Source organism: Agelaius phoeniceus, chromosome 7 (assembly GCF_051311805.1).
Source record: "Agelaius phoeniceus isolate bAgePho1 chromosome 7, bAgePho1.hap1, whole genome shotgun sequence".
Taxonomy (NCBI): domain Eukaryota; kingdom Metazoa; phylum Chordata; class Aves; order Passeriformes; family Icteridae; genus Agelaius; species Agelaius phoeniceus.
In genome coordinates, this window is record NC_135271.1 from 20664944 (window position 1) to 20692535 (window position 27592).

Below are 27592 nucleotides of genomic sequence, written 5' to 3' on the forward strand. Positions count from 1 at the left end.
ACCAGCACAGCCATTTCTGTAGTGAGTTTTAATCCCTACATTAAAGGGATTGAACTGCTGAAGTGAGCATCATAGGCTTGGTGTAGATTTTAAGTGTATAAATGCCCTTGTTTCAGAAACATAATGTGATCTTAAGAAAACTGTATTTCAGTGCATAGTGCCTTCTTGTTTTCCAGACCTTGTATTGAATTGTTCTGAAAGGTTTGGGTGAACTTCAGATACTTGTTTTTTTCTTATAGGAGTGCTTAATGCTGCTCAGGTAGTACAGACAATGCAGAAGTGCATCTGAAGTTTGAACTTAGTGCATGTTATGTTGTTAGTCCTTCTGCACACATAGCTGCCATCAGTGTTATTAATTACTTTTGAAAAGAGGGGTTTTGCACCTGGACTAGGTGACTGTAATTGGAAGCTGCTGGGAACAGAAGCAAACAGCAGTTTTTGCAAGATACAGGAAAAAATGAGAGATTGCAACAAAAACAAGTCAACTGCAATTTTCACACAGGCTAAGAAAGCAGCGAGTTACAGCCAGCAGTTTGTAAGGTGACTGTACATCGGAAACTACAGTTTCTCTTTCACTTTCAGAGAGCAGTGCTTATCAGCATTTGAAATGGGTATCAGTTCAATTTAAGATAAAGTCCTCGAAGTAGGAGGAGTTTACAGGCTTAGAAAAAGAGGGGGGATTCCAAGGGAAGATAATTCGTAGCATGTGCCTAGATGTTCTGAACTTTCCATTTGCCTGCATTAATAGTATGTGTCTGTGTGTCTGCTTCTGTCAACAGTGCCAGAAGGCACGGTGTGAAGGTGTTAACTGTTTGTTTGCTGTTAAACCTGCCTTTGTCCTCCTTGCCCTAGGATGGGGCTGTTAATACCTTTTATCAGGTCGTATTTCAACTGACTTGATAGTGGCTGCCAATTGCTCTCCCCTCTCACCCACGGACACACCACTTTTAGCATGTCTCCGTTTGTGTTTTCATCCTTCCTTCTGTTTGTCCTAGATAAGTCTTTTCCTTTTTACCTCATCGGTTTTTTCGCTGTCCCAGATGGGCTGACGTTCAGAGGGTGTGGCCGATAGTGTAACTGTGTTTTCTGGGCTAAAAGGCAACAGAGATTCCTTGAATGTTGGAGATTTGAAAGAAGAAACTTTGCAGTACGGCTCACTATTAACTTTTCCTTAGTGCAGGAGATGTTATCAAGTTTTTCCACAGGGTTTTTTTCTTATTAAGAGTGGAATCACATTCCAGTTTGGTCTGTTGGCAGCGTTCTCACCTCAGTGGTGAAAGGGTGAAGTGAGAGAAAGCAACCCTGAACCTCCCAAATCTGATTTATTAGAACTTTTTTTAGACAAGGTCTGGGTTAGATAAACTCCAGATAGTTTGATCCCAAGAACTGGGTGCTTTAGATTCCTTTTGCAAGCTGGGGTGCCACTTGAAGGCAGATTGAGAATACCTTGCAGTACAGCTTCACAGTTGAAACTTCAAAAGAGAGCTTTAAGTAGAAAGGAATAAAAGTGCATGCAGTAAAGCTATTACACCTAATTTAAAAAAAATGGAGTGGCAAATTGGAAAAGTAATACAGACTTGTTCTTGTGGGCATGTAGCTTCAAGGGACTGAAGGTCCTAATTAAATAACATGTAATTGCTTTTTCACACTACGTTGTCAAAGTGCTAATAAATGTTTTTAACTTTTTGCAGGTGTGTACAGAGTAACATTGTGTTGCTTACTCAAGCTTTCAGAAGGAAGTTTGTCATTCCAGATTTTATGTCGTTTACTTCCCATATTGATGAGCTATATGAAAGTGCTAAAAAACAATCTGGAGGAAAGGTAATCTCTGTGCAAATTCAACTTCAAACTTCTTTAGATTTTCAGTATTAACCAAATGCATCATTTGTTAAGTAGACAGGTTTTTCTTAACATTTTTTGCAAAATTAAACTGGTAACCTGATGAAAGAGTTTTGAAGTTCAGTTATGCCTGCACTGTTTAAACTGTGTTAGAAATCAAGTTCACAGCCTCTAAGAATCTTGTAGCATTTTGATGTTGGAATATGAAAATAGCATTATTCTTTCTTTATATTACATAAACTATAAAGCTGCTGAATAATTTATCAGACTACACTTAGGCTCTAGAAAAATTATGCAGCTCTACACATCTGTCTGGATTGTGTGATGAAAGTAATCGTTAGTACTGCACATTGGTTAGTAAATGAAATTTATTCTGGTGCTTATTTTTAATAAATCAGTTGAAAAATCCCAGACTGTGTTACAAACTAAAAATTTTATATTATTTGAAAATGATGGACATGCTGTTATACAGAACACAGATACCTCTCTGAATATGCTGAAAATTTTACTTAGAAAAATGTTTTATTTGATAATGATCTAGTGAATATAATAATTTCTAATGAAATTTTAGGTATACCAGGTGATAATTTATAGAATGAATCAGTTGTACCTTGATATTTATTTTAATTAATGTGGAGTTAAGTATTTTGGATATTGTAATGTGTGTCTCTTTATTTCACACTGTGATAGGTTGCTGACTATATTCCACAACTGGCCAAGTTCAGCCCCGATTTGTGGGGGGTGTCACTTTGCACCGTGGATGGACAGAGGTATATTTTAACTTCTACATTTTGTAACTTCTACATTCTGTTCTTGGAATAGTTGAAGAAAAGATAGGGGCAATGCTTCTGTAGCAATAATATTTGGAAGTTGAAAAGCTTTGTCTAATAGTACCTGTGTATCAAGCTGTATAACTTTCTGTGTAGGTCACAATGTACTTAAGTGTTAGCTCCTTCTCTGCATTTTAATGTTTTCACTGTAACATTGTTATATAATCTGTGTGTCACTGAAAAAATGCAGATTCACGTTCTTTAAAAAGAAAATGTAGATGTGGGAACTGGACAGAGCTGAATACCATTTTGCTTTTCAGGTTTATCAAGCTTTCCCCTGTAAGGGTGTATGTAGGTCTTAGATCTAGGCAGAGTGATTTTATTTTTCTCAGTGTCAGTAACTCAGAGTAGCAGAGACAGTTAGGAGCCTAGATGGAAAGGGATACCTTGCACCATCTAGCTGAGAAGTAACATGAGCTCTGTGTCTCCCTTTGTGAGTACACAATGCAAGGTGCTCATCAGCTCTGCTGACCTGCAGTTTGCTGTGCTCCTACTGCAGGTTCTGGAAACTGCAATTTTTAGCTGTTGTGTTTGTGAATGGGGCATTCCTGAGAGCATCAGACTTGCTTCTGGTGACTGTGGCTAGGAGTTCATTTTGGAGTTCATTTTGCCATGATCTTTTGAGGTCCATATGTTTGCTTATAATTAGCCATATGTTCTGTAATCTCAGGGGAGGAGCTGTAAAAGTGAGCAGAAGTATTTTTTTCATCTCCCTGTTTAAGTGTCTGAATTAGAATCTATTAATAGTAAAAAACCTTATACTTTAAATTGACATTTTGCTTTGTTTTGGATATTATGTGCTAATGAAAGTTCTTATACTGTTAATTTTTGTAATGCTTAATGTTGTGTAATGTTAGCTTTTATAATGCCAGAATGATACTGTGATTTTCACTGAAACCTTCCAGTGTTTTCTGCAAAGAACAGAAGCAAATCCACTCCTGATTTTGCCATCAGACAAGTGACTGCTGCAAGCCTTTTGCTCTCTCTAGATGTGGCATATGCTGCTTGCATGAGTCACTCTTTGGTGCAGTCTGACATAGATGCTGAAAGTCAACTTTCCAAAAGATAGCATGTAATAAGTGCTATATCTTTGGCATTATTAAAGGAAATGTAAATATGCCATTTGATGATTGTTCTCAAATGGCAGAACCAAGCTGTATCTTATCTTTGTTTATATAGACATAAATCACTATAGTGGCTCTATCTGGGTCAGCTGTACCCTGCTGAATATGTGGGTTGCAATTGAGTAGGATAAGTGTAAGACTAGAGGTTTGAGGTGATATTTTGCTCTGGTACAAACCCATTTCTGAACTTGTTTTTTTGTTTTGTTACCTCTGCAGTAGTCAGCAATTGACTTTGTTATGCTTGGCTTATGGGGTTAGTTGCTAAAACTTCTAAATCACATTGTTATGTTTTTTAAAATCAGACCTAGTAATAATATGCTTTGGGTTTTTGGGATGTTTTTGTTAATAATCCTTGTATGTTGAAGGATACAGGATAGATGAAGTGTTTAACACTCTACTGCCACAGCTGACGAGCAGGAAATTTCAAGCCTGTTCATCTGTGTTTTCCCAGGCATTCTGTGGGTGATACCAAAGTTCCATTTTGTCTCCAGTCCTGCGTGAAGCCTTTGAAATACGCAATTGCTGTCAATGATCTTGGCACAGAGTATGTGCACAGATATGTTGGTAAAGAGCCCAGTGGATTAAGATTCAACAAATTGTTCCTGAATGAAGATGGTAAGAGATACATTATACTTAATAATGCAGATACTCAGGTTTAGAAAATCATGAGGCGAGCCTACACAGTTTTTTCAGTCTTTTTGATTTTACTGTATCCTCTTAAATATTCTATTTATATATTTTGTCTTATTACTAGGCAGTGTCCCAGAATATTTTGTCATCAGCAAGGTAGACTTGGTCTTTGTTAGTCACTTTTGCCTCATTTAGAATGCCAGTGAAAGATGTTTTATTGCTTCTATTCTATTTGCTAGTTACTAAGCTGTAGGAAAACCCAAAGAGTTTTAACAGTGCAGGCATTTGAAATTTATTTTTATTTAGTTGAGTTGGTAGCAAGAATTCCTTAATCTAGGTTTCTGTAAAATGGTGGTGAAAGAATCAAAGACGTTAAATTAATTTTAAAAAACATATCACTTCTCAGTCTTCTGAGAAGCAGGTGCTGGTGCCAAAGGCCAGCACTGACTAGTTTCCAGAAGGTGAAATCTTCCCACAGTTTATTCTAAATGGAATTTGGCTACTGATTCAAAACAATGTGTTTATTTTTTTTTCCCTGTGGCAGGATTATTTTAGCAAGAATTTCTCCTACAGCACTTACCTAGATTATTTCTTTTTCATATTATATTAATTTTTAAGCATGGAAATGTTTGGTTTTTTTAATTTTATGGGAAAAATTTGAGAAAGATGACTCATGTTAGCCTTAAAGGAAATACTGGATGTTTTCTCTGAAACACAAATGTTTCTTCTAGTGGGTCTGTCTCAGTAAAAGAACAGACAATGTTTCCGTTGCCATGGTATTGCAATTAATATTTAATTACCAGCATAAGGCTTGGATGACATTTTTGTCAAGGACTGTATTGAATTCTGACTTAAATATCTGTAGTATTAATATATTAATAATACCTAATTATATTTATTGTGTTTTAAATACATGCAAATGATTTATATAAAAATTATTTATTTATACCTTAAAATCCTCTTTCCATACTTAAAATATATATTTGCAATATATTTCTTCTCTTTTATTATGTTTGTAAATGGTGATGAAATACCAATGTAGGAATACATTGCCAAGAAAGGATTAAGCATTTTGGCAAGTTATGTTATCTTGTTTTTGCTTTCCTACTTTTTCCAAATACAGTGTTGTACAGTGTGAAGATTTGTCTTTCATATCCTACAAAAGCTCTACTAGAAAAAAAACTTGATGATGCTGAAAATTGCCCCTTAATTCCTTTGAACTAATATAGATGATCTATATTTTCTCTTTTTAATAACATGACAAAGTGTAGTAATTATTTTCTTCTTTTATTGCTACTTTTAAAATGGAACTATTGGAGAAGATGAACTGGGGGGCTGTGGTCTTCTACATTACTGTTATACTTCAGGAGTGTTTCTAAGGCTGTTACACATAAGAGAATTTGGACAATTGAAATTTTGCCCAATGAACATGAAGTTAATAGAGAAGACTTAATTGACATGATAGAAAATTTAGTTTTTAAGTATGTGCTTTTGTGGCTGATAGACATGAGAAAAAAAGTGCTGGAACTGACCTGGATGGCTTCTTACACAGTCCTTAAGAAAAGACTAAAACAGAAAGTAAAAGTTTAATAAATAGAAACATTTCAGTAATAATGAGAGGAAGGGAGGTTGAGTTTCTCCAAGTAAAGGAAGAGGAGGGAAGAAAAGGATTTAAAAGATTAAATCTACACTTGTAGATTTAAACCACTGTATGAACTTCCAATATGTGGAGTATTTGTCAGTTTGAACATTCATAAATACTTTGAAGACCAGATTTGAAAATTTAAAAAAAAAAAAGGTGTTTGATCTATTTACTTTCAAAATATTCAGACACAGGTAAATTTCATATTTGTAATCCAGATTTTATGAAGTGATACACAGGTGTTTGAAAACTGTTCATGCATCTGAAGGTGTTTTTTCTGTACTGACTATATGGAAGATTCCTGAAACAGGATATTTCTTGCATTTCATAGTATTGAGATCCAAGCTGGAAAGAATGAAGACTATTTTAAGATAGTTTTAAATTATAGCTAAAAATGCCAATTTACAACAAAAAGATGTTGCTGTGTTTTGAGTATGATCTATGCTTTGTGATGGAAATTTGGAAACTTCTGCAGGCTTATGAATATTGACTTTTAAAACTTGTTTTTGAAGATTGACTGATAGTCATAGATAGCTAAGGTGCCATTGACCATAACCAGTGTCATTTTCATGGGAATATATGTGTATGCTGCAAATACCAGACCCATCTCCAAAACCCAAATTATCTCAAATTTCTCTTAGAGTCCTTGTTTGTACATCATACATAAAAATAGTGGACACTTTTTGTGCAGTTTTAAAATGAATATTTTTTCAGGTGTGGAGGTAAAATAAGAGCAAATAAAGAATTCAAACCTGTCATGATATTAATGTATTGAGAATTGTTTGAGGTTTTCAGATACCACCAGTGCTCACAAGTCAACAGCCTAGTTAAAAGGCACAACAAAAATGTTACTTATAAAAGAAAAGGGTAATTTGTGGAAGGTAGATGATATGGGAAAAGTAAGATGGCTGATGAGAGGTTTTTTAGAAAAAGGAGATACAAAAGAAGGTGATTTATTCAGCAGCCAAGAATGACTTGGGAATGCAAAGATACTGTTAATATGGAGATCAGTGGGGGAAAAAGGAAAATGTAAGTGCAGCAGGTATGTTCAAGTCAGCTATGAAGTAAGCTAAATTCTTAAATGAAGAGGATTTGTAATTTTCAAGAAAAGAAATTATACCAAATTAAAAAAAAATTACTGGATTGTTGAGTAGCATAAGGCTGAGTGTGTTGTAAGCTGTAAAATATTGGACTCAGATTGGTAAAATATTGTGTATAGTGTTGGATTACAGTATTTTTTAAAGGTTTAAGATTATATAATTTCTATTCTTAATAGTATAGTATATAATAGTATAGCTATTGCTATACTCAAATCTAGAATAGTTTTTCACTTAAGCACTTGACTGGTTTTGTTTGACAAACATGTCTTGGAATATATTTGTAATTGAAAACTTTATTTCACAGACAGGCCTCATAACCCTATGGTGAATGCTGGAGCAATTGTGATCACATCTTTAATCAAGGTAAAAAGTTAATTTTTAGTTTCTCTCTGAGTATTTTAGTAGAATGTAGAAAAAATGTCTTGTGCAGATTATAAACTGTATTTGATTTTTGTCTGCAATATCTGATGGCACTTTACTCACTGGCAGGTAGACAAACAGATCTTTTGGGAATTGTAACCCTTCCAAAGGAATGCAGTGTTAGAATAGCTGTTTCTAACAAGTATCAGTGCATCTGAAAAACTCTTTTTCCTTGATGGTGTTAGATTGTTTCCTTCTTTAGCTGCACAACGCTTGATAATCTCTTGAGAGTGTTGCCTTCTACTTGTTAATTGCTGAGGAAGTATATTTCTCAGGAATATACTTTATAGAACTCAGAAGTACATTTCTGAGGGTCTAAGGGCTCTTAAAGAGCATAAAGTTACAAGAGTATTTATTGCAGTGCAGAAGAAATGGAAGATGCTGTAATTTGTACAGGAGCAATGCTGCTATATCTGAATGTCAGTCTTATGTTGAATTTGTGTGTTAACATCCTGCACCACTAAATTGTGTTGAGCTTCTGTGGTACATAGTTGCTTTTGGGATGTAAGTGTGCTTTCATAAACAAGAGTGTTTGAAAACAGGTGCTTATTTTGCCAAGCACACCAGGTCTGAATGACTTTACATCTTCGGTCCATAATCTTGATACTTTTGGAAAGCTCTATTTTATGTTTTTCCTAGAACAGCTGTATAATTGTCTTCAAGTTGTTAATGGTATAAACCCCATGTAATGTTAATGCTTGCCTGATACTTGACTTGTATTTTCTGCTGGTTTTAGTAGCCATAGGTACAAAAAAATAATTTTTTTTCCAAAGGGTACCTGCATAGACTTCTGGGGAACATGTCAGTCCCCTGGAATTTTTGAGTAGTAAACTTGATACTGTTACTTCTCAGGTCTAAAAGTCGTGTTTACAACCTGTTTCTTGGTTGCATTTCCAAGTCCATTAGCTAATGAGTGTGTTTCCTACCCCCCATTTCCAAAACGTTGATTTTAACATTACTTAGATCATGATTTTCTGTTATTTTATATTTAAAGAAGGTGTAAGAACTCCTGCTTAAAGACATTTATCTTTGATAGCTGTAGGTGAAAGAAAATGGCCTTAAGTATGACAGGTAAATTTATTCACATTTAATATTTTTTAAAGGTTGACTGAGCATTGAAATTCACTTGGATAATAGTGAATTTTAAAATCTAACTTAACACATTTGTCTGAAATGTTAAAATGTTAGTCCAACTCCAACATGCCCTACTGATCATAAGGCAAAACAAAAGCACGTGCCTCTTGTGGAAGGCACATAGTTCTTGATAAATGGTGTACTTCTGAATAGATAACATGGATTTGTTTCATGCATGCAACTGTGGTATTTGTTAGAAGGATTTTGCTGGGTGGCTTTTTTTTAACTTTTATTTGGGTTTTCTCTGTAATGTTCTTATAAAGAGTATTGCATTGCACTAACATTTCTGCATGTGGTAATTGCACGTCTGGTGGACTCGTATCTTACTTATCACACCATTATTTGTTCTCAGTGTGATTAAAATGTAGATTTTCTGTACTGCTTTCACTAAGATACCATTTATCATTTGAATAACTAACCAAGCTAAATATATTCTGAAGACAATTACGTAGAGGATCACTGGTACAAAACTCCATAGTAGTTGTAAGTTTTGTGAAGTAACTTCTTTAAAATCTGCAACTTAACATTAATGCTACTAACCAGTGAATTAGATAATTCACATTTGTATTTGATCTCTCATCAAACTTAGCTTTTTTCTGAGAAAGGTGGCTTCATTAACTCATGTTTTGCCCTCAATTCCTCTGCATTTATTCATTTTATTTAAGGTGTTACTCACATGTCTTGAAAACAGTGTATGGCTCTTAAAGTACAAGAAAATTTAAATTCACCGTGTATTGCAGATTTATCTAACCTATAGCATGTTAATAACTACAGAGAGATTGTTGCTGTATTTTATGGTTAGGAATGCTTTTACCTCCTTTGGGATTCATTATCTCTCTCTGAGAAATGGATCAAATACTCTTTCAGTGTTCTCACACATTGTGAGAGTTGTTGTACTGAGTTGAGCAGCTGTTAGTAGATGTGATCTTGCATCCAGCTGTCCTTGGAGCCTGGCACAGATTGTGACTGTGGATGAGGGATGATGCTTGGAGTAATCTCTATCAGAATATATTAAGGTGAAATATGTTAACATTTTGGGGGTAAAAAAGGCTCTTAGCATCACATACCCAGTGTCAGAATTTGGTGTTCCTGCCTTGGAACAGATCAGGGAGCTAAACTAGAGTGTTACATTGTCTTTGCAGTCCATAATAATAAATAATTAGGGGTATGTGCATGTTAAGTGACAGGTTTGTTTGAGTTACTTAGGCATGGCTGTATCCTACTCCTGCCATCTGAAGTGATTTTCCAACTGCCCTGTGTTTGGGACTATGCTGTATTTACATTTTGGTGCCTTAAGCCCTGTCCCTGTTTTAATTGTACATGCATTACACTCCACAGACTGTTCCAGCAGTTTAAAGCATGTGTCTACAATAAAAATGTTTTAGCAAAAGGACATCCTGCAGGTCACTTTTAATGAAATAAAGTTTAAAAAAAACCCGCTGAGGACCTTTTCCCTTGTTGATAATTGTACAGCCATTTGCCTGTATTACTAGTTATATAAATGGCATAGTTACAACAATTTTCAAATAATTTTTATCAAAAGAAAATTGTAGTGGCAATTACAGGAGTTTATGGAAAAGTGGTATGAGATAAAACTATCATGTCTCCAAGGAGAAACAGGTGCTTGAAAGAAGGCGATTCAGCTCCTGTATGGATTTAGTACAGATCCAGTGCAGCTTTCTGTACATCACATTGGCTGGGAAAAGTCTTTATTGCCTGTATTTTACTGCTTGGATTTCTTAAGTTTTTTTAAACCTTCAACTCAATTCTCAAAGCTTGTCAATTCCAGGAATATCAGTGGTTTTGTCAGGAACTTCCCACTTCCAAATTACCTTTACTGAGTGTCACATTAGAAGTGCAGGTGAGAGGGAGAGGAAGGGTTCAGACAGAAATATGTGGAAGAAGGCAGATGACTGTGGGCGGAATCACCAGAGGACAATGGATTAATCTTAAATAATTTTTATTGTATGCTTTAACATTGCATCTGTAGATAAAAGTTTTCCTAACCTAACAGCAAAGGTTCAGGCAAATACAGCATCTTTAGATCTTCTAAGTGCTGGCAGTCACATGCAGGACCTTAGACAGTGTGGAGTGGAATGCTCATTGAAGGGAGGTGTGCTGTGGTCTTGAATTATGTGGGAAGCATTTAGACATGTTGGCAATAGCAAAATTCATAGGTGTTGCAAAAAATTTGGTGTACAAAAAAATGAAAATGCTGATCTTTCTCGCCCTAAAAAATCCTTAGTTCAATGGAAGCTTATTTTTTAATATCAGACATGGAGAGAGTTGAGATATATTTAAGAACTTTCTAAATATGCTGATAAATCACAAAATAAATGAGGCAAAAAGTGGTAGAAAAATCCTGTCTAGCTGTGCCAAGGGTCTGTTTGCTGTCAGGATTCAGTTATTAGGAAACCTATGCAGTTACAGGTCATTACTTGAGAGGTGAGAAAATGCATGGTTTACTTGACAATACAATTACAATGAATAGTACTGATTTAGCTTAATGCTCTGTGCTGTCACTGGAGTTATCCCTCCTGAGAGACTGATGTGTGACTGTGCATACAAACCACATTACAACGTGTTGGTGTTGTGATCTTCTCTGCCAGATACTTGTCTTCACTTTGGTGACATTGCCTCTCTTCCTAGGTTACCAGTTTTCTTATGGTAACTTATTTGGGATAGAACTTACATCCATGTTCTTCTCCACTTTTAATAAAAAATTCTCCACTTTTAATAAAAAATATTTTAATAAAAATATAAATAAGTATATTGGATGTTATCTGACATGGAATATATAGTAGGTTCTGTGAAATAACATGTGTTAAGTGGTCACACGTGCACAGAAGTGAAGGACACAAGAAGAATCTTACAGGTGTTTGAAATTTTGATAGTGTTGGTCATAGGTCAAATACTGTCTGTCACAGTGTACTCTCAAGTATTTCAGAGCTGAAAATGGTACACTAAACTGTGAAGACACCAGTTCTCACAGAACAGGACCATCTTAACAAATAAAATATAAAAAGTGTGTAAGTAGCGAAAGCTAAAATAAAGACATTAGTAGTTAACTTCATGAAAAATGCAGATGTGTTTCTTGCACTCTGACACAGAATTGTGATTTTTTTTTTTCTGGATATTTTCGTCACAGTATAGTGTTAGATTATAAATTTGGCTTTAAATATTGCAAAAATTAATTTTTAAATAATCTTCTATTATTAGAAGATTATAAACTTCTCACGGTGCAGATGTTTTTATTAGTTTTGCTTAGGTTCAAAATTGAGAAATTGCTTTAATGAGAGACACGTGGTAAGAGCTTATATGTTCTAATCATAGAAACTGTTGATCAATGAAAAGTGGCTAATATTAACTACTTTTCTAATAAATTTTGCCTAATTCTGTTGTTGCAAGCTCTGGTAAGTATCCATGGGTCTCTCTTTCCTATGTAGACATGTAGCTGTTGCAACTGTTTATATGTTTTAGTAGAAATACAAGTAATACAGTACAAGTACCTTTTTTAGAAAAAAAAAGGGAAGATCACTAAAAACTGACACAGTCAAAAAATTCAAATTTATGATTGACAGCCATAGTGTCCATTGGGGTTTTAAGTGTTTACAAAATTGTATTGAGCTGTCTTCTGAAAGTTTGAATTTTCTGCCTATCAAACTGCTTCAGTCTTAACATTGTAAATTTAATTTTGTATTCATTTAGAAGTGTTTTTTCATATGCATATACACACAAGCATGTATTAGTGTGTATATGAACGTGTTCCAGTAAATGTACAAAGTGTTTGTGGAGTTTAGTGCATGGAATGTTTTCTTTTGTGTTCTAGACAGGTTGAATTGCATCTGAACTTTAAAAATGCTGTTTAAGAAATGTTGTGCCCCCAAACTCATAGGTTTTTACAGTCAAGCTTAAAATAAGAAGCACTTGTGGAAGAACAGAAGTTCCCTTGTCCCTTTATATTTGTTTAAATGATTATGGAAAAGCTGCTCAGTACTCTGAATGTTAGGATTTTATATTTGCAATTGAATTTTAATCATAGAATGTGTGTTGCCACTGTGTCTCTCCAGCTTTTTAGGAGGAGCAGGACACCTCTGTCAGCTGCTGGAAGAGGGGAAATAATCTGTTGGGGTTTTTAGTCACCATGCGTATGGAAGCAGAGTTTCTTACTTCAGTAACGTTGTAGTAAATCCCTGCTGAGGTTTTGATCATGCGATTGCTTCAGCAAATAGTTCAGGTGTATGAGCAGTCTGGTTTCAGTGACAATGCTTTTGTGTGTGCTGTGAAATACCTCTACAAGCGTGTGGAACATCAAGGACTAAAAACTCATCATCTGGCTTAGTGTGAAGAAGATTTTCTTCCCAAAATACGAGTTTAGTTGGGAACTTTAAAAGGAACCTTTTTTATAAGAAGTCGATGTGGAAAACGTTTGCATTGAGTCTTTTGCCCACCAATTTTATATGCTGCTGGTAAAGCCATGTTTTTGTTGAGGGAATATTTTTTTCCACTGGGCAGAACAAAAAAGTGAGGTATTATGTATTTATATTTTTGCAGAAAGCATGATCCCTTTCTCCCTCTTTTCTTTTTTTTTAACAAAAGAACCTGTTTCAATTTATTATACATGTCTAACCATACAATTATCAATGCAGCATCCCATAACTAATGCTGACCCACTTTCCCAGAAAAAGATGTTCATTGTGCATTTGAAAGGTTAAAAAGGTTTTTGTGGTTTAAATGTTGTTACATATTTTACAGCATTAGGATCTATGGAATATTTTGACAACTGCAACAGTTCAATGAAGTTGGTAATTTCTTCTTTTAATTATTTTTCATTGAACAGATTTGGAGTTAAATTTTTAAGATTTGTGTTCTGGTATATTATACAGGAACATTTTGATGAAATGTATCATGCACTTTTTTATCTAATTGCAAATTAGCTAGAGTTTATTGCCTTTAGGAGTGAGATTATTAGCCTTTAAACATAAGGTAACCACTGGCACATAATTTTGAGAGAACAGTGTGGTGTTCCTTTCACCAGTGATTGTACGTGTGTGTCTGCACATCCTCTTGTAGATGAGCTGAAGCATGGGCTTCCAAGATTATCTGCACACCCTAATCCACATACAGAGTGGGAAATGAGACTGGCTTTATGCATTTCATTAAGTACAATACTGGTTGATATAAAGCTTCCGTTTTTTCCACTTTCTTCCCCATCCCCACACTAAACACAGTGCAAGTAGCGTCTTGAATTGTTTGAGATTTGTTAGTCTTGTTATTCTAAATAGAATGTCTTTAATATTAAAATTTTGTATTAAAACATCTTCTCCAGATACATTGTTTCCACTTGTGTATGCGATGCCATTGGTTTTTAAACTTCCTCCAAAAATTCTACTTGGCTACTTAAAAAAATTTAAAACTCCCCCCAGTGGACCATGTGCTATTTTTTACCTCCCACTCCTCTTTGAATCTCTTTCTGTACAAATCTGTGAAAGGCCACCTATCAGAGACCTCTAAGAAATTAATGTCTTTAACTAAATGTGAGCAGCTACTAAATTTGAGAATGTTCTTGAACAAGGGAGGAAAACAAATCCTCAAAATAACAGCCCTCAGCCTCCCTGAAAAACCCAAACCAAGCCCACCCTAAGAATTAAGTTCCACTATCATCCTTATTAAGTTGGGTTTAGGTTTTTCTGTTCATTGTTAGCACAATGATGCGCCCTATGATGTGAAATTCTATTTTTCTAGCTATTTAACAATTATTAATAGGTAGGACATGAATCAGATATTTTTAAATTAGTTGCAGTTATTTTCATAGTTAGGAGTAACACTTCATTTTAAGTCTTCAGTCTAAATTCTTAGTATGGGCATTGGCTGTGAAAATATTTTAATTTAAGTAGCCTGAACCTTCCTATGCTCAGCTCTGTTGGTAATATGAGAATACCTTTGCCTTACTAATCTATAAAAAGTTAGTGTTTTTACTGTAATTATCCTGTTTGTAGTTACTTTTGTATTTTTTTGCTTTAGCTACTGCATTTACTTATGCTAAGCATGTAAAGTTCAATAGAGAGCACTTAAAATAAAGCATACCTTTTCCAATTTAAATTAATCTCCAGCATACAGGTGTTTAAGATGCATAGGATTATTTAAATGATAATTAAAGATTTACTTATCTAACATTTAAATTTTTTCATTAATATATGAAGTGATTGTAGTACCTTATTTTTAATTAGACTCAAACCTTAGTTATGTGCATTAAAATCCTAATACTGTTAAGTGAACTAACTTTGTTCCTTTGTTAACAATTTTTGTAAATTATTTTTTCTTTTCTTGCAGCAAGGAGCAAATAACGCAGAAAAATTTGACTACGTAAGTTAACATTGTAACTTCTCTTTTTTAACTAACTTCAGGGGTAAAAGTTTCAAGATGGCAAGGGAATTGAAAGTGAAATTTTAGTCATAACCTGGGCTTTGTTTTTGTAGATGTACTTGGTTATTAAAGCATTTAGTTGTTTGTATTGCATTTATAAAATGGTGTCGCAGGATTTAGGGTAAGGCTTGGTTGAAAGTTCATAACCTTTTTATGTGTAAAAATATTGCTTTTCCTTGTCTTTGTCTCTGCCAGGTGATGCAGTTCATGAATAAAATGGCTGGTAATGAGTATGTTGGATTCAGTAATGCTACGTAAGTATTTTTTATTCACTTACTAAGGTTAGGTGGAAAGTGGTTCAACTGATAACTGGTATTTTGAGCCTATGACAAAGTTCAGTTATTTACATTTCAACCAGTATTTCATCCCTTTTATTGGAGGGTGTCTTTCACTTAACAATTTACAACTAAAGTTGTGCATGTCTCTGACACTGGTGGGGCAAAATTTCACCTAAAAGTGTTGGTTACCTCTTTGAAAATGTCATTATTCTGTCTTAGTGCTCTGTTGGTGCTATGGCAATGAGAGCTGTAAGTGCAACTCTTCTCTTCCTGGCATTCATATTAAAAATTAAACTCTGCATGTTGGTGGCTGCATAGCAAATGTTTAGGAAGCATAGTTGATACAGCTGGTACTCCTTCTGCTTTTTTATTTTGCATATTTAAATTCTTTTCTCAAACAAACAGTTCTCTTGTAAACTCAGTGTATAGCATTCCAAAACTCTTGAGAGCTTTTTCAGGCAGCACAGGGTAAATCATGAAGATTCCCTTTAGCAGAGTTGCTTCCAGTGCATGTGCAGAGGTGTTTTCCTGAGCTTTGTTTCAATAAAAGGGGTGTGTATTGCAGAAGGAACCAGGCAGGTGTTCCTCCTTTAGGTTTCATCCTTTCCTCAGTCATCCCAGTGAGGAGTGCAGCCATTTGTCTGACCTGCTATGGGATCCTCACATTCCTGTGCTTTGGCCAGGGAATAATGACCCTTCCACTGTCCCAGTGTGGGATGGTCCATCCTGCTCTGGCCTATTTAGAAATGCTTCCAGGATGAGGATTTTACCCTCCTTTGCCTTCTCTCCAAGTCAGCTTGTGTTGTGTAGGTAACCAGTACTCTGTGTGTGTTTGGATGTCAGTGCTGATTCACTCCAGCTGGGTGAACTGGGATGAGCTGCTGTGGCCACTTCTGTCCCATTAGTAGAATAGTTGTGTTCAGAGGTGATGAACCCTTTACATGAATTTTACTGAATTACATTACACATCTTGAGTTCAGCAGTTTTTGGGGGTTTTTTGGAAAGTCTGACATGTTGCCTTGTCTTTTTTGTTTTTTCTTTTTTTCTCTTTTAGGTTCCAGTCTGAAAGAGAGAGTGGAGATAGAAACTTTGCAATTGGCTATTACTTGAAAGAAAAAAAGGTTAATTTTTTTCTTCTTAAGTGTATTTTTAAGATTATTTGCTGGGTTTTATTTGTAATCTGTGAATCCTTTTAATTTATGTACAGTTTGGCACAAATTCATCCTGGATATGTCTTATCAGTGTTATTCAAATGCTGTCATTTAAAAAGTGTGATATTTATGCCATTCTAATAAAATACCTCTAAATATTTTTCTGTACCATAGCCATGGTAATTTATTTGTTGTAAAAAGTGTAATCTGTGCTGTAGAGGTGACTTTATAAAACTCCTGGATGCATTTTTCCATTTGCTTGTTCAAAGATGTTGAAAACTATACTGAAAAATCTTTTAATACCTAGTTCAGTGATATTGCTGCACTGTGTTATTTTTAAATCTGATGTCATTAAGTATTTCTACTTACTACATTTAAATGTTTATATTAAAATACGCCTAATGCTTAGCATGCTGATAATAGTATAATTAAAGTTATGTCTATCTGAAAGTGATACTTAAAAAAAAAATTTATTCTAAAGACTCTTTATTTTCCTTCCTCAGTGCTTTCCTGAAGGCACGGATATGGTTGCTATACTAGACTTCTATTTTCAGGTAACTGACTTTAAAATTGAGACTCACTGTAGGCTTAGAATTGCTATTATAAGCAGTAGAAGCTGATTTGTGCCTAGACATGGAGGCTTTAATGACGTACAGTTAAATGTCAGCTTCTGTTTAACTCTGGAAATGACAGATGTATGTTTGATGTATCCAGATTTGCTTTTGTTTAGGTGACCTACTCAGGTGTCTTTGTTGCTAATACAAACTAGCAATAGTCTTTAAACCACTTGAGGTTAGAAGCTTGAAATGTCTTGTATTACTTCAGGGAGTTTGACAAAACACTTCCTCTTTGGGTTGCTGCTTCTTATGGTGCTGTGGAGTAGTTTAACCTCTGTAACTGGAGAGTGCATGCTGAGCTGTAGGCTTGAGGAAATGCTCCAAGGGAAGAAATGGGAATATCACCTCCTTTTGGTTTCATTCAATGCTTTTGAGTAAGAATATATATTTTTTTTCTCCCCCTTCCCCCTTTTTGGTTTTTTTTTTTCACTTTCAGCAAGTTATTTACAAGTGTCACAAAATGAGAACTTGCAAGTGTGAGGTATTTCCTCAGTAAGGGTTTCCTAATGTTTAAATGCTCACAACTCAGCCCTGCTGTGTAGAGTTCTCAAGAGGCAGTTCAAGTTGTGTTACTGATGCACTTCATCTGGGAGAGTTTAAAAAAAGAAATACAGAGTTCTCAAAATCTGTTTTTGACTTGGAAACTTGCTGTTACTTATGCAAATTATAAGCCATTGTTTTCAAAATGCAAATTTCATTTGAGTTTTTTGTGTGGGGGGATGCACCTGCTCTCTTATATTTAGATTGGATGAGTGTTTATGAAGTAAGGTATATGTGATTAGCTGTGGTTGACCTCCTGTTGAGTTAGAAACTAGGTACATGCTAATAGTCTGTTCTGAACTTGTGACAGAAGACAATGTGTAATTTATATGAATTTACTGTGTAAAAATGCTTTTTAAATGCCTTGTATCCCACTGCCTGATGTGTTTTCTAAGTGGAAGCTATTCATAAGTTAAGAAATGCTAAAGCTTACTTTTCTGATGTATTTTAATTTGGCCTCATTTTTGTGCATTCTGATCTCTGATTTAATGACCATGTGTCATTCTTTCTTTTTTCCCTTGAAAAATCCCCTTTTCACTCCATGCTCAGGAAAAGGGTAGCTCATACACGAGCAGCATTTCTCTTTTCCTGTTAGGGTACAATGCTTACCTTTCCAACACTCAGATTCTACTTAAAAGTCTAGTTATTTCTTTTCTTTGGGTTTTCTATAATGCTCCTTCCTCCCTTTTGTGACTGGGAACTTTCTGAGTAGGAATAAACGTATTTGCCTATTATCTCTGTAAAGTGAGGATGGATTATTCTCAGTTCAGACAAACGAGGTACAGAATGCAGGTGCTTAAACTGAGAACCTAGAAACAATTTTTTTTTTGAAAGTAGGTGATATTATGTAATACTTCATATGTTTAAAACACAGTTGCCATTTTAGATGCGTCTCTGACAATCTCTTGATTTGCAACTCCAGTTGATTGGACTAGGATGTATTGAGTTTGGCACCCGGAAAATAAGAATTCCAGGTAGTAACTACTCATGCAAACGTGGCTTAGGTAACTTCATGAAGTATCATGTAATGACTGTTTGGCAGAAACAAGAATAGGAGCACTAGTTTGTTTACTTTTTAGAGCAGCATTTCAGCTTCAGGTTGAAACCAATTTATCTTTTGGTTTCTGCAGAAATGAGGCAGCATCAGGTGATGGCATCTTATCACATTTCCTGATGTGTCACCAAAGTATGTATAGTCTGTACTGAAGCAGGGATCCTGGGAAAAAACTATGGTGTGGTTGTATCATTACTATATAAGAAATTAAATATGAGAAAGGTGAAATAAGGCTGCATCAGCAGGAAGTGCTGGCATTAACACTTGCATGTGCTAGAATTTGCAGCTTTAAATTGCACTTCTAATAATGTGTGGGATCTTCTAAGGCTTTAAAATAAAAAGAACCCACCATACGAAACAAGCTCAAATTGAAAAAAAAACCAGTCATTCTGTGGCTTTGCCATTTAAGCAGATGCAAAATACTTTTTTAGAGATTGTTTTACAGAGCTCTTCCTCTCAAAGGAACATAAGGGGGGTGGGGGGAGGAATCGAGCAGAGACACTAACCCATAAAAATACCGTCCCCAGCTTTTAAAGAGGGCTTACAAACACTGTCACTGGGATCTTTATAGCAGAAAGATTCAGACTGTAGTAATTGATGCTACTAGTGTAATCTGTAAGAAATGTTATGCTGCAGGTGGTTCTGAGATATTATTTTAAGATTTCAGTATTTTGTTGATCCTGCTGTAGTTGGCCTTACTGTGCTAGAAGTACCAGTGCTTATAATCTCTATTTCTTTTCCATAAGCTTTGCTCAATAGAAGTAACATGTGAGTCAGCAAGTGTGATGGCAGCAACTCTGGCTAATGGTGGCTTTTGCCCAATCACTGGTGAGAGAGTCCTGAGCCCCGAGGCAGTCCGGAATACCTTGAGTTTGATGCATTCCTGTGGCATGTATGACTTTTCAGGGCAGTTTGCCTTCCATGTAAGTACTTTCCAGGTTTTAATCACAGCTGACCAGGAAGGTTAATTTCTGCTATTGTTTTCTATGTTTTAGGGGTTTCTTCCTTGCTTTTGAGGCAGAAGAGAGGGTGTTATGTGAATTGTTTAGAAATTGAGCACACTGTAAGGAAAAATCTCACCTAGGATTCATGGCACTACTAGTGTCACATACCTTGGAGCACTCTGCCTTCACTTCTGGGAATCCTTTTCATATCAAAACATAAATGCTGTTCCTTAGGAAGGCTGTTCATGAGAGCAACAGAAGCAACATCTCTTCATGGCTGAAGAAATCCTACTATATGGGAGTCAAGGATAGCAGAAAGCCTTTGTGGACAGTTGTTTTTTCTTCAGTAACTCAGGCTCAGAAATTGTCCTTTTATGTGTGAAAATGGCTGTCATACACAGCACATGTACTGTGCTCCTGTTTTCTAGCAGTGTGTTCCTTACATGTTTATAATTCAAGATGGAATGTATCTTATGTTTTCAGTATTTTTTGCAGCATTTTTAGTTTTTCCTTACTGCATACATGTAAAATTGATTATGGTGCATTGTGTGACATAAAAGTTGCTTCTTGGAGAGCCATGAGGATATGTGACATGTTAGTTCCTACTGAAAAAAGTAATGCCTTTGTTCAGATTCTAAGCAAGTAGGTTATTGTATGATTTCGTAGATACTTTCCAATTTTCTTGTGATTTTTTGTTTTTTAACTTTTCCAGTCAATATTTTTACAGCTTCATTCTACCACCTTGTTGCAAGCTCTTTGTGAGACATACACTTGTGTACTACCACTTAGTCATAATTACTTTTTTAAAAAAAACATATTTAAATTATCTTCTTTCACAGTATTATTGACTCACTGTATTCCTGTGAGCAAATAGTTTTATGATTGTGAACCTTGGATTGTCACAAACTGCATCAGGTTATTGTTTATCTAAAAAGAGATAAGTAATAATGCTTTCCCAGCTTCCAGTGCCTTCCAGATACACGTTTTATTAATGCTACACAATAATTTTCAGGAAAATGCTGATGCATTGTGTTACATTAGTGAGGAGCAATTGCAGAGGCCAGTAATTCTCTGATTATTCTATAGGTTGGTCTTCCTGCAAAGTCTGGAGTTGCTGGTGGGATTCTTCTGGTTGTTCCTAATGTCATGGGCTTGATGTGCTGGTCACCTCCTTTGGACAAGATGGGCAACAGTGTTAAAGGAATTCACTTTTGTCATGTAAGCACCATGGCCCTTGGGGTTTTTTGGTTGCTTGGGTTTGTTTTCTGGGTTTTTTTTTTTTGCTTTTGCAGCTGATGTTTACTGAGCTTCAGTTGGCATAGCTGAGATCTAAGTGAATTAAATAGTGATTTCTGATTGTTCCCTACATAGCAAGTTTCATCTGATCCAAGGGTGAAAGTCTAAGAATAGATGTTTGCTTTTTAGTAGTAAATAGCACTTGATTTCAGTGAGCACTGAAGTATGATGCCAGAAACACTGGAGAAATGGTTGTGAAAAAGCTTTGAGAAGGAACACTTCATGGGGAAATCAAAGTGCTGGACTCCAGTATATTGCATTAAAAACTGTAGAGCTCTATTTATAGATGTTTTTTCCCTCTCTTGTCATAAAGTACCGTTTTCAAAACACTGGAAATGCAACTCTTATTTCCTTGCAATAAAAGTAAAAGACTGTAATGAAATACTTCCATTCTGATGTATTTTTAAACTAATTTTTGTAAACCATCTGACATAAAAGATGTCTTCATAGATGATACCCAGATGTTGGGCAAACTCTTCCTGGCTTCATGTTGAGCCAATGAAAGAGCTGTGGATAGTCTGCTGATAGGAGCATTAGAAGCAGGAGAGATTTTGGGGAGGACTTTGTAATGATTAATTAAGGTGTTTTGTGGGAGAGGAGAATGTAAAAAATGTCTTCCTTTTTTGTCCCTAAAACTGCCTTGTAATGATGATTGCTTAATTATAAATGGGAGGTGGAGCAGCAGTTAAAATTTTTCGTGCTTCTATTTATCTAACATTTACACAGTTTCAAATTAAGAAGTTACTAATTCTAGTTAAAGTGCTTTAAAGGTTCATATTAAATGGTCTGATAACTTAATTCTAAATCCTAGAATAGAGGGGTGGATGGAGGATTTACTGCATCAATTCTGCATTGCAATGAGACCTAAAAACTGATATATGATTGTGGCATACAAGTAACATGAATGTAACATTCACTTTTAAAAATAGAGCAGTATTGCCAAGTTTTGTAATTATAGCGTTCATGCTGTAATTCAAACTGATTGAGAATCCCTTTTGTCACTCATTTCCTTGTTTCATCCTTTTGAACAAAGTTTTTCTGTTCCTGAAGGGTTACATACAGCTTATTTATGCTTTAAATCCCTCCCTTTTTTATCTAAAACTCCAAACTGTTGATACAGGAGTTTTATCTAATGGCAGAGTTAGTTTTTTTCCTGCCCCTTTTTTGACCCATCTGGATCTTCATGAGTTTAGGAAGATGCATAAAACAGAGCTGATGTTCTCTGAGAAAGCAAGCTGCTCTTAATGAATCTGTTTAGGTATTGTTAATTTTGCATAAGCATTTGCAAGAGCTCTGACTAAACCCTGAATAATCTTCATTTAGTAGAGTATTGTAAAAGGATGGGCTTCCTGTCTTTGAATAGGAATTTTTTAAAATAGATATTTTGCAAATTTGCTCCTTGTTTCGTCCTTCTGTAAGAAGGAAGTAAAGATATTATAAAGGTATTATTTAAAGGTATTATTAGAATTTTATCCTGTAGATCTATATGTTCAAAGTGCCTTATGGACATGGATATTAATTTATTTAATTAACTTTTGTTCTTACTGGTTTAAGTTACTAGGATATGATGCAAAATCTAACTGGTAGTATTATTATTTACTGAGATGCATTTGGCTATCCTGTGCAGATAATAATGCATGTTCTCTAAATGCTTGCAGGATCTGGTTTCTTTGTGCAATTTCCATAACTACGATAATTTGAGACACTTTGCAAAAAAGCTTGATCCTCGCAGAGAAGGTGGTGATCAGCGGGTAAGTTACTGTCTGTGTGCAGTGAGTATTGCTCAGAGACTTCAGAGGAAATATGGCAAATTCTTCTCTAAATGCCAAACTGCTCAATGACATGTATTGCATCAAAGCTTTCACATCATCTAGTTAGTTACATTATTAGTGGACACTTAGCTGGGTGGACCACGCTGTCACAGGGTTTTGTGTAAGGAGAATTCATTACTAAATTTGTAACTCCATTTCATGCAGTTCATCCCCCTTGCTAGATTAGGTAGATGGTATCTGATGGAAGTTGCAAAGAGTTTTACTGTACTGGTTGCCTTTAATAAAGACTTGACCAGCTGCTGGGCTCAGCCTTTCTGGTGTGTGCTGCAACGCACGAGATCTGTGTTTAGCTGTATTTTCACAAGGATATCTCTGACACCACATGACCTGCTGAGAGTTGCAGAGGCAGTGAATTCAGGCATGAATAGTGCTGCAGACAAGAGTCTCCTACTTAGGGAGCAGCTTAAGCAGTGTCTGGGAATGAACTGAATCCACTCCAGCTACATTTACAAATGACACAAGCATGAGGGGATTGAGATGAGGAAAACCTCTTTGTTTTCAATACCATTAATGTTTTGACTAAGGCATGAAAATTTCAATACAGTAGAATGATTATTAAAGTGCTTCTATTTGCATGTATGCATCTAAAAATTACCCAGTTTTGAATTTAATTTTTTTATAAGTGCAAAAGAGAAACTAGCAGTTTATGTGAAGAGCTGAAACACTTGGGTCTGTTAGCTATGACTGCAAGTATGGATTTTTTTTTCCTTCAAGTACACTAATAAATAATGTATGTTGCTTGAACAACTAGCATTCCTTTGGACCAATGGACTATGAGAATCTCCAGCAAGAACTTGCTTTAAAAGAAACAGTATGGAAAAAAGTGTCACCTGAATCAAACGAGGACATCTCCAGAACCGTAGTGTATAGAATGGAAGGTCGGGGAGAGCAGAACTAAACAAATGGGTTCTAGTTCCATTAAATTCTTCATTTTAAAAACCCTCAAGCATCTCTAGATTTAATTTTGATTTGAATATTGTTTACCTGGTGTTTCATTTATATATACATTTTTGTGTAAATTTTGTATGCTATACCAAAAAGATTGTCAAAGTTCAAGGGTGTGTGGGGGAAAAAGCATGTGCAAACAACCCCAAAGCTGTAAACTGACTTTTGTAGTTACTTAGAACACATTTAGTTAAAAAAACCAAAAAAAAGTAAAGGTAAATCTTAGTGTTTTCAAAGATACATACCACTTTTGTGGTGTATCTGTTTATTTTTGTTTATATCTGAGATTTTTAAGTATATGAACTTTGAGGATGAGCAAAAGCTTGTGTCCACTGAGCAGGGTCGGCATGTAAAGATAGAATATTAATTAAAATATAAAATAGTATTTGGCATAATACAGCAAATTCCTGAATTTCTAAATAATTGTATATTAAGTGGAGATAGGTTCTGAGTCATATTATTACCATATCAGGGTTACTTTAATATGAGCTTTCAAATATGAAGAGAAATGGACCTTTTGCATATGCCATGCTAGTGAAGATTATTACAACATTAGTATTAATAATTATTAATGGTTTGATTAAAAGAAAAAAATAAAGAGAGCAAAAATGCCTGGGCAGGAGTGGGAGAAGTGGGGAGGAGGAGGAGGAGGGAAAAAACCTGTCTTGTTTGCAAGTTAACTAATGCAGCAGAGAGATTTCTGCCCCAGCTATTTGGAGTGTCTCTCTTGCTGCCTGTGCTGCCAGCTGGTAGTTATGACTCAGAAATCTGCCTTACTAATAGTGCTGTGCTCCACCCTGGAAAGGAATGTAAGCAATCTGGGCTTTAGACTGGTAACCAACTGAGCAGTGAGCAGGAAATATGTTCACAGGGAAGCAGATAGGTAGATCTTATTAGGACTGTTTAGAGCTGTTTTTCAACTATTAATGTGTGCATATGTTCATATATGAGGTTTCATTTACACAGGAGCAAATTCTTAAGTTATAATTAATTGCTATTTTTTGGAAATAATTTTGAGTTTGCAGCTCTGTCAGCTTCCTGAGAAAGAGGACTTGCATTTTTCCACAGGCAGCTGCATCTCTTAAGCTGCATAATTTGATAATTTGAGTATCTTGAGTAGGGTGTAGCTCCAAATGATATATTTAAGCTTCAGATAGGCTCAATAGGCAGTTCTCAACAGAGGTCAATGACTTGATAAATTCTTAACACTTTCAGGAATTAGATTCTTAATAACGCTGAAAATCTTAGAAAAGCATTCTCTATAAAATTTTCTCCTCTCTAAATTTGCAAATAATCTGATGTGTCCCATCCCTATTACACATCACACAAAGTCCTGGTTTGTCAAACTGGAGAAACTTGTCCAAGCAATGATAAATGGTATTAGCTGGTAGAGGATTTTAAGAGACAGTGACAAACAATTCTGTTGTAACACCTTCACCTCTTCTCTCTGCTCCCTTCCCCAGTCCTTCTCCCTTTTTTTTTAATCTAAAACTCCAAACTGTTGATATGTGAGTTTTGCCTAATGGCAGAGTTGGTTTTTTCCTGCCATTTTTTGACCCATCTGGAATGTTCATGAGTTTAGGAAGATGCATAAAACAGAGCTGATGTTCTCTGAGAAAGCAAGCTGCTCTTAATTAATCTGTTTGGGTATTGTTAATTTTTGCACAAACATTTGCAAGAGCTCTGACTAAACCCTGAATAATCTTCATTTAGCAGAGTATTGTAAAAGGATGGGCTTCCTGTCTTTGAAGCCTAGGATGGAAATATTTAAGCAAAACAATACAGAACATCAATTTTCAGCGAATTTGATGCCCTACTGGGATGAAGAGGTAAATCTGTGGTGCAAATGTCAGTAATAAGTGTCAGTCATGAATTGCTGAATACTAACTATTTTATAATCTTATCTCTGATGATAAGGTTAGGTTTGTTAGTGCTTATCCTCAAAATAAAGGCAAAGTCTTCAATTATAAAAATGTCTTGCCTGTTTGAGGATTTTGCAGTAAACTAGTAGCTACAGAGACATAACAAGTATTCAGATCCTGCAGAACTACTTTACCTGAAATACCCTCAGTTGCAAGAGGGAACATAATGTGTCTGTGCTGCTAATGGAAAGTATTTACAGTGGTGACATGTTGCTGGATGACTTGCTGATTTAATTAAAAATGGAAAAGGCATGCTGCAGGATTTGCTTGGTCTGATTCTACCCACCTTGATTTTTAGTACTGTTTGAAGCCACTTCTAAAGATGTGGTTGAAGACAGATGATTTTTCCACATGTGGTAGAGTCAAGTCCTGCATGAGAAATACAGAAATAAGAAAACGACTAGGTCTTTAATATGCATAATAAGAATATTTAGGGTACAGCTTAAACAATCTTTAAATATATATATATATATATTACAGTTCTGTAATATATGCTTTTGAAGCCTGCCTCAGAATTGAAGGCAGCTTCTAGCTAGGAAGGGTTGGGAGGAGACTCCTCTGAACCAACTGTTCTGTAACTTGCCCACACTTGTAGTTTCTTGCCCTGGCTGCCATGTGTGCAGATGGCTCCTGTTCCTGGCAGGGCACCTGGGGGCCAAGGTCACCCACCACAGGCCAGGGCCACTGAGGTTCAGTCATTCCATGTGTGAAGTCTGCAACGGTTCTAGTGTTCACCTGTGCTACAGTAATAGCAATTCTTGATATTCAAGCATTTTAGCTGTTTGTTTGTTTTTCTTTGTCAGCATCATTAACATTTCATTAGAAATGTAAATGCTTTTTAAAGATTTATTTTAGCATTTGTGTTGTACCTTTTGGCTCAGTTGTTAAGTTACCTGTCTCGTTTTCCATTTTTCATTTGCATTGTATGTTATTTATGTATCTTGATTTCCAGCATGCTTATTTTTGTATTGTTTAATAAATTTATTTTAAGCTGATTTTTATTGTATTTTTTTTTCTCTCAATGGAGAACAGATTTGTTCAAACACATTTTTTAGATTGAAGTTGAGATAGTGAGTACTCTGTTTGGAAAAACATAGGTGGAATAAGCAGTTTTAGTTAAACCAGTCATTGAAAACTTTCCTAAGATTTTGTAAACATTTTATACAATAATTATTTTTCTGTTTGAACTGTTGTCTTCGAAAGTTGAAGGCAAAAATCAAGGTAGCAAAACTTTGTCACTATGACTTTTTAATAAAGAAGTCCTGGTGCAGTAGAATTTCAATATCACCGTGCTTTTGTCTGATTTTGAAGATACTGATGCAGTCACATGGAAAATGTATGGCTAGTGGTGCCAGTGTAGTAACTGCTGATCCTGAGCATTATGAAGGGAAAAATACAGCTTGTAATGAATCATGTGTAGCAAGGGAGGTGGTCCAAGCCCCACATTGTTCTGGTAGTGATGCTGGGGCCTGCCTCTACTGAGGATGGTCAGAATTGTTAATTTAGCTTTTCTGCAGACTGGTTTATAAGCTGAAGTTTTGTTCTATGCTTGTAAAATGAGCTGTATGTTCATTATACTTAAAAACATCACATATCAAAAGAGTTTGTTCTCTAGAAGTCATAAAGATGATGAAAGGAAAAACAGTAGTAGGTACACAGAGCCACAGGTGATTTACTGTACAATTATTTTGGCTCTTATATTTTGGTTTTCAGCATATATTTGTGTCAAAGACCAATGGGTGCATAGATGAATAAAAAGGCAATGGATTCAGAGGAGGGTGGATGGGTGGGGGGCATGGACTATGTTGCTTTTTATTGCTCATATATCTCTTGGTCTTGATACATACATGTCATTGATGCACAGAAAT

At 35.5% G+C, this 27592-nt stretch overlaps 1 protein-coding gene across 2 annotated transcripts in view; it reads left to right on the top strand.

The window, feature by feature from the left end:
* GLS (glutaminase) overlaps window positions 1-27592 on the top strand; it is a 59821-nt gene that overhangs the window by 12164 nt on the left and 20065 nt on the right. The window contains exons 4-15 of one of the 2 annotated variants that reach the window (XM_054636097.2): window positions 1692-1821; window positions 2530-2609; window positions 4245-4408; window positions 7470-7528; window positions 15053-15085; window positions 15341-15399; window positions 16478-16544; window positions 17078-17128; window positions 19532-19708; window positions 20816-20947; window positions 22684-22776; window positions 23609-26719. In XM_054636097.2, coding sequence (XP_054492072.2) covers window positions 1692-1821; window positions 2530-2609; window positions 4245-4408; window positions 7470-7528; window positions 15053-15085; window positions 15341-15399; window positions 16478-16544; window positions 17078-17128; window positions 19532-19708; window positions 20816-20947; window positions 22684-22776; window positions 23609-23755 — 1192 coding nt within the window. In that variant the 3' untranslated portion in view covers window positions 23756-26719. Of the gene's footprint in view, window positions 1-1691; window positions 1822-2529; window positions 2610-4244; window positions 4409-7469; window positions 7529-15052; window positions 15086-15340; window positions 15400-16477; window positions 16545-17077; window positions 17129-19531; window positions 19709-20815; window positions 20948-22683; window positions 22777-23608; window positions 26720-27592 lie in introns of those variants that run through there. The other variant, XM_054636095.2, reaches the window with a different exon arrangement.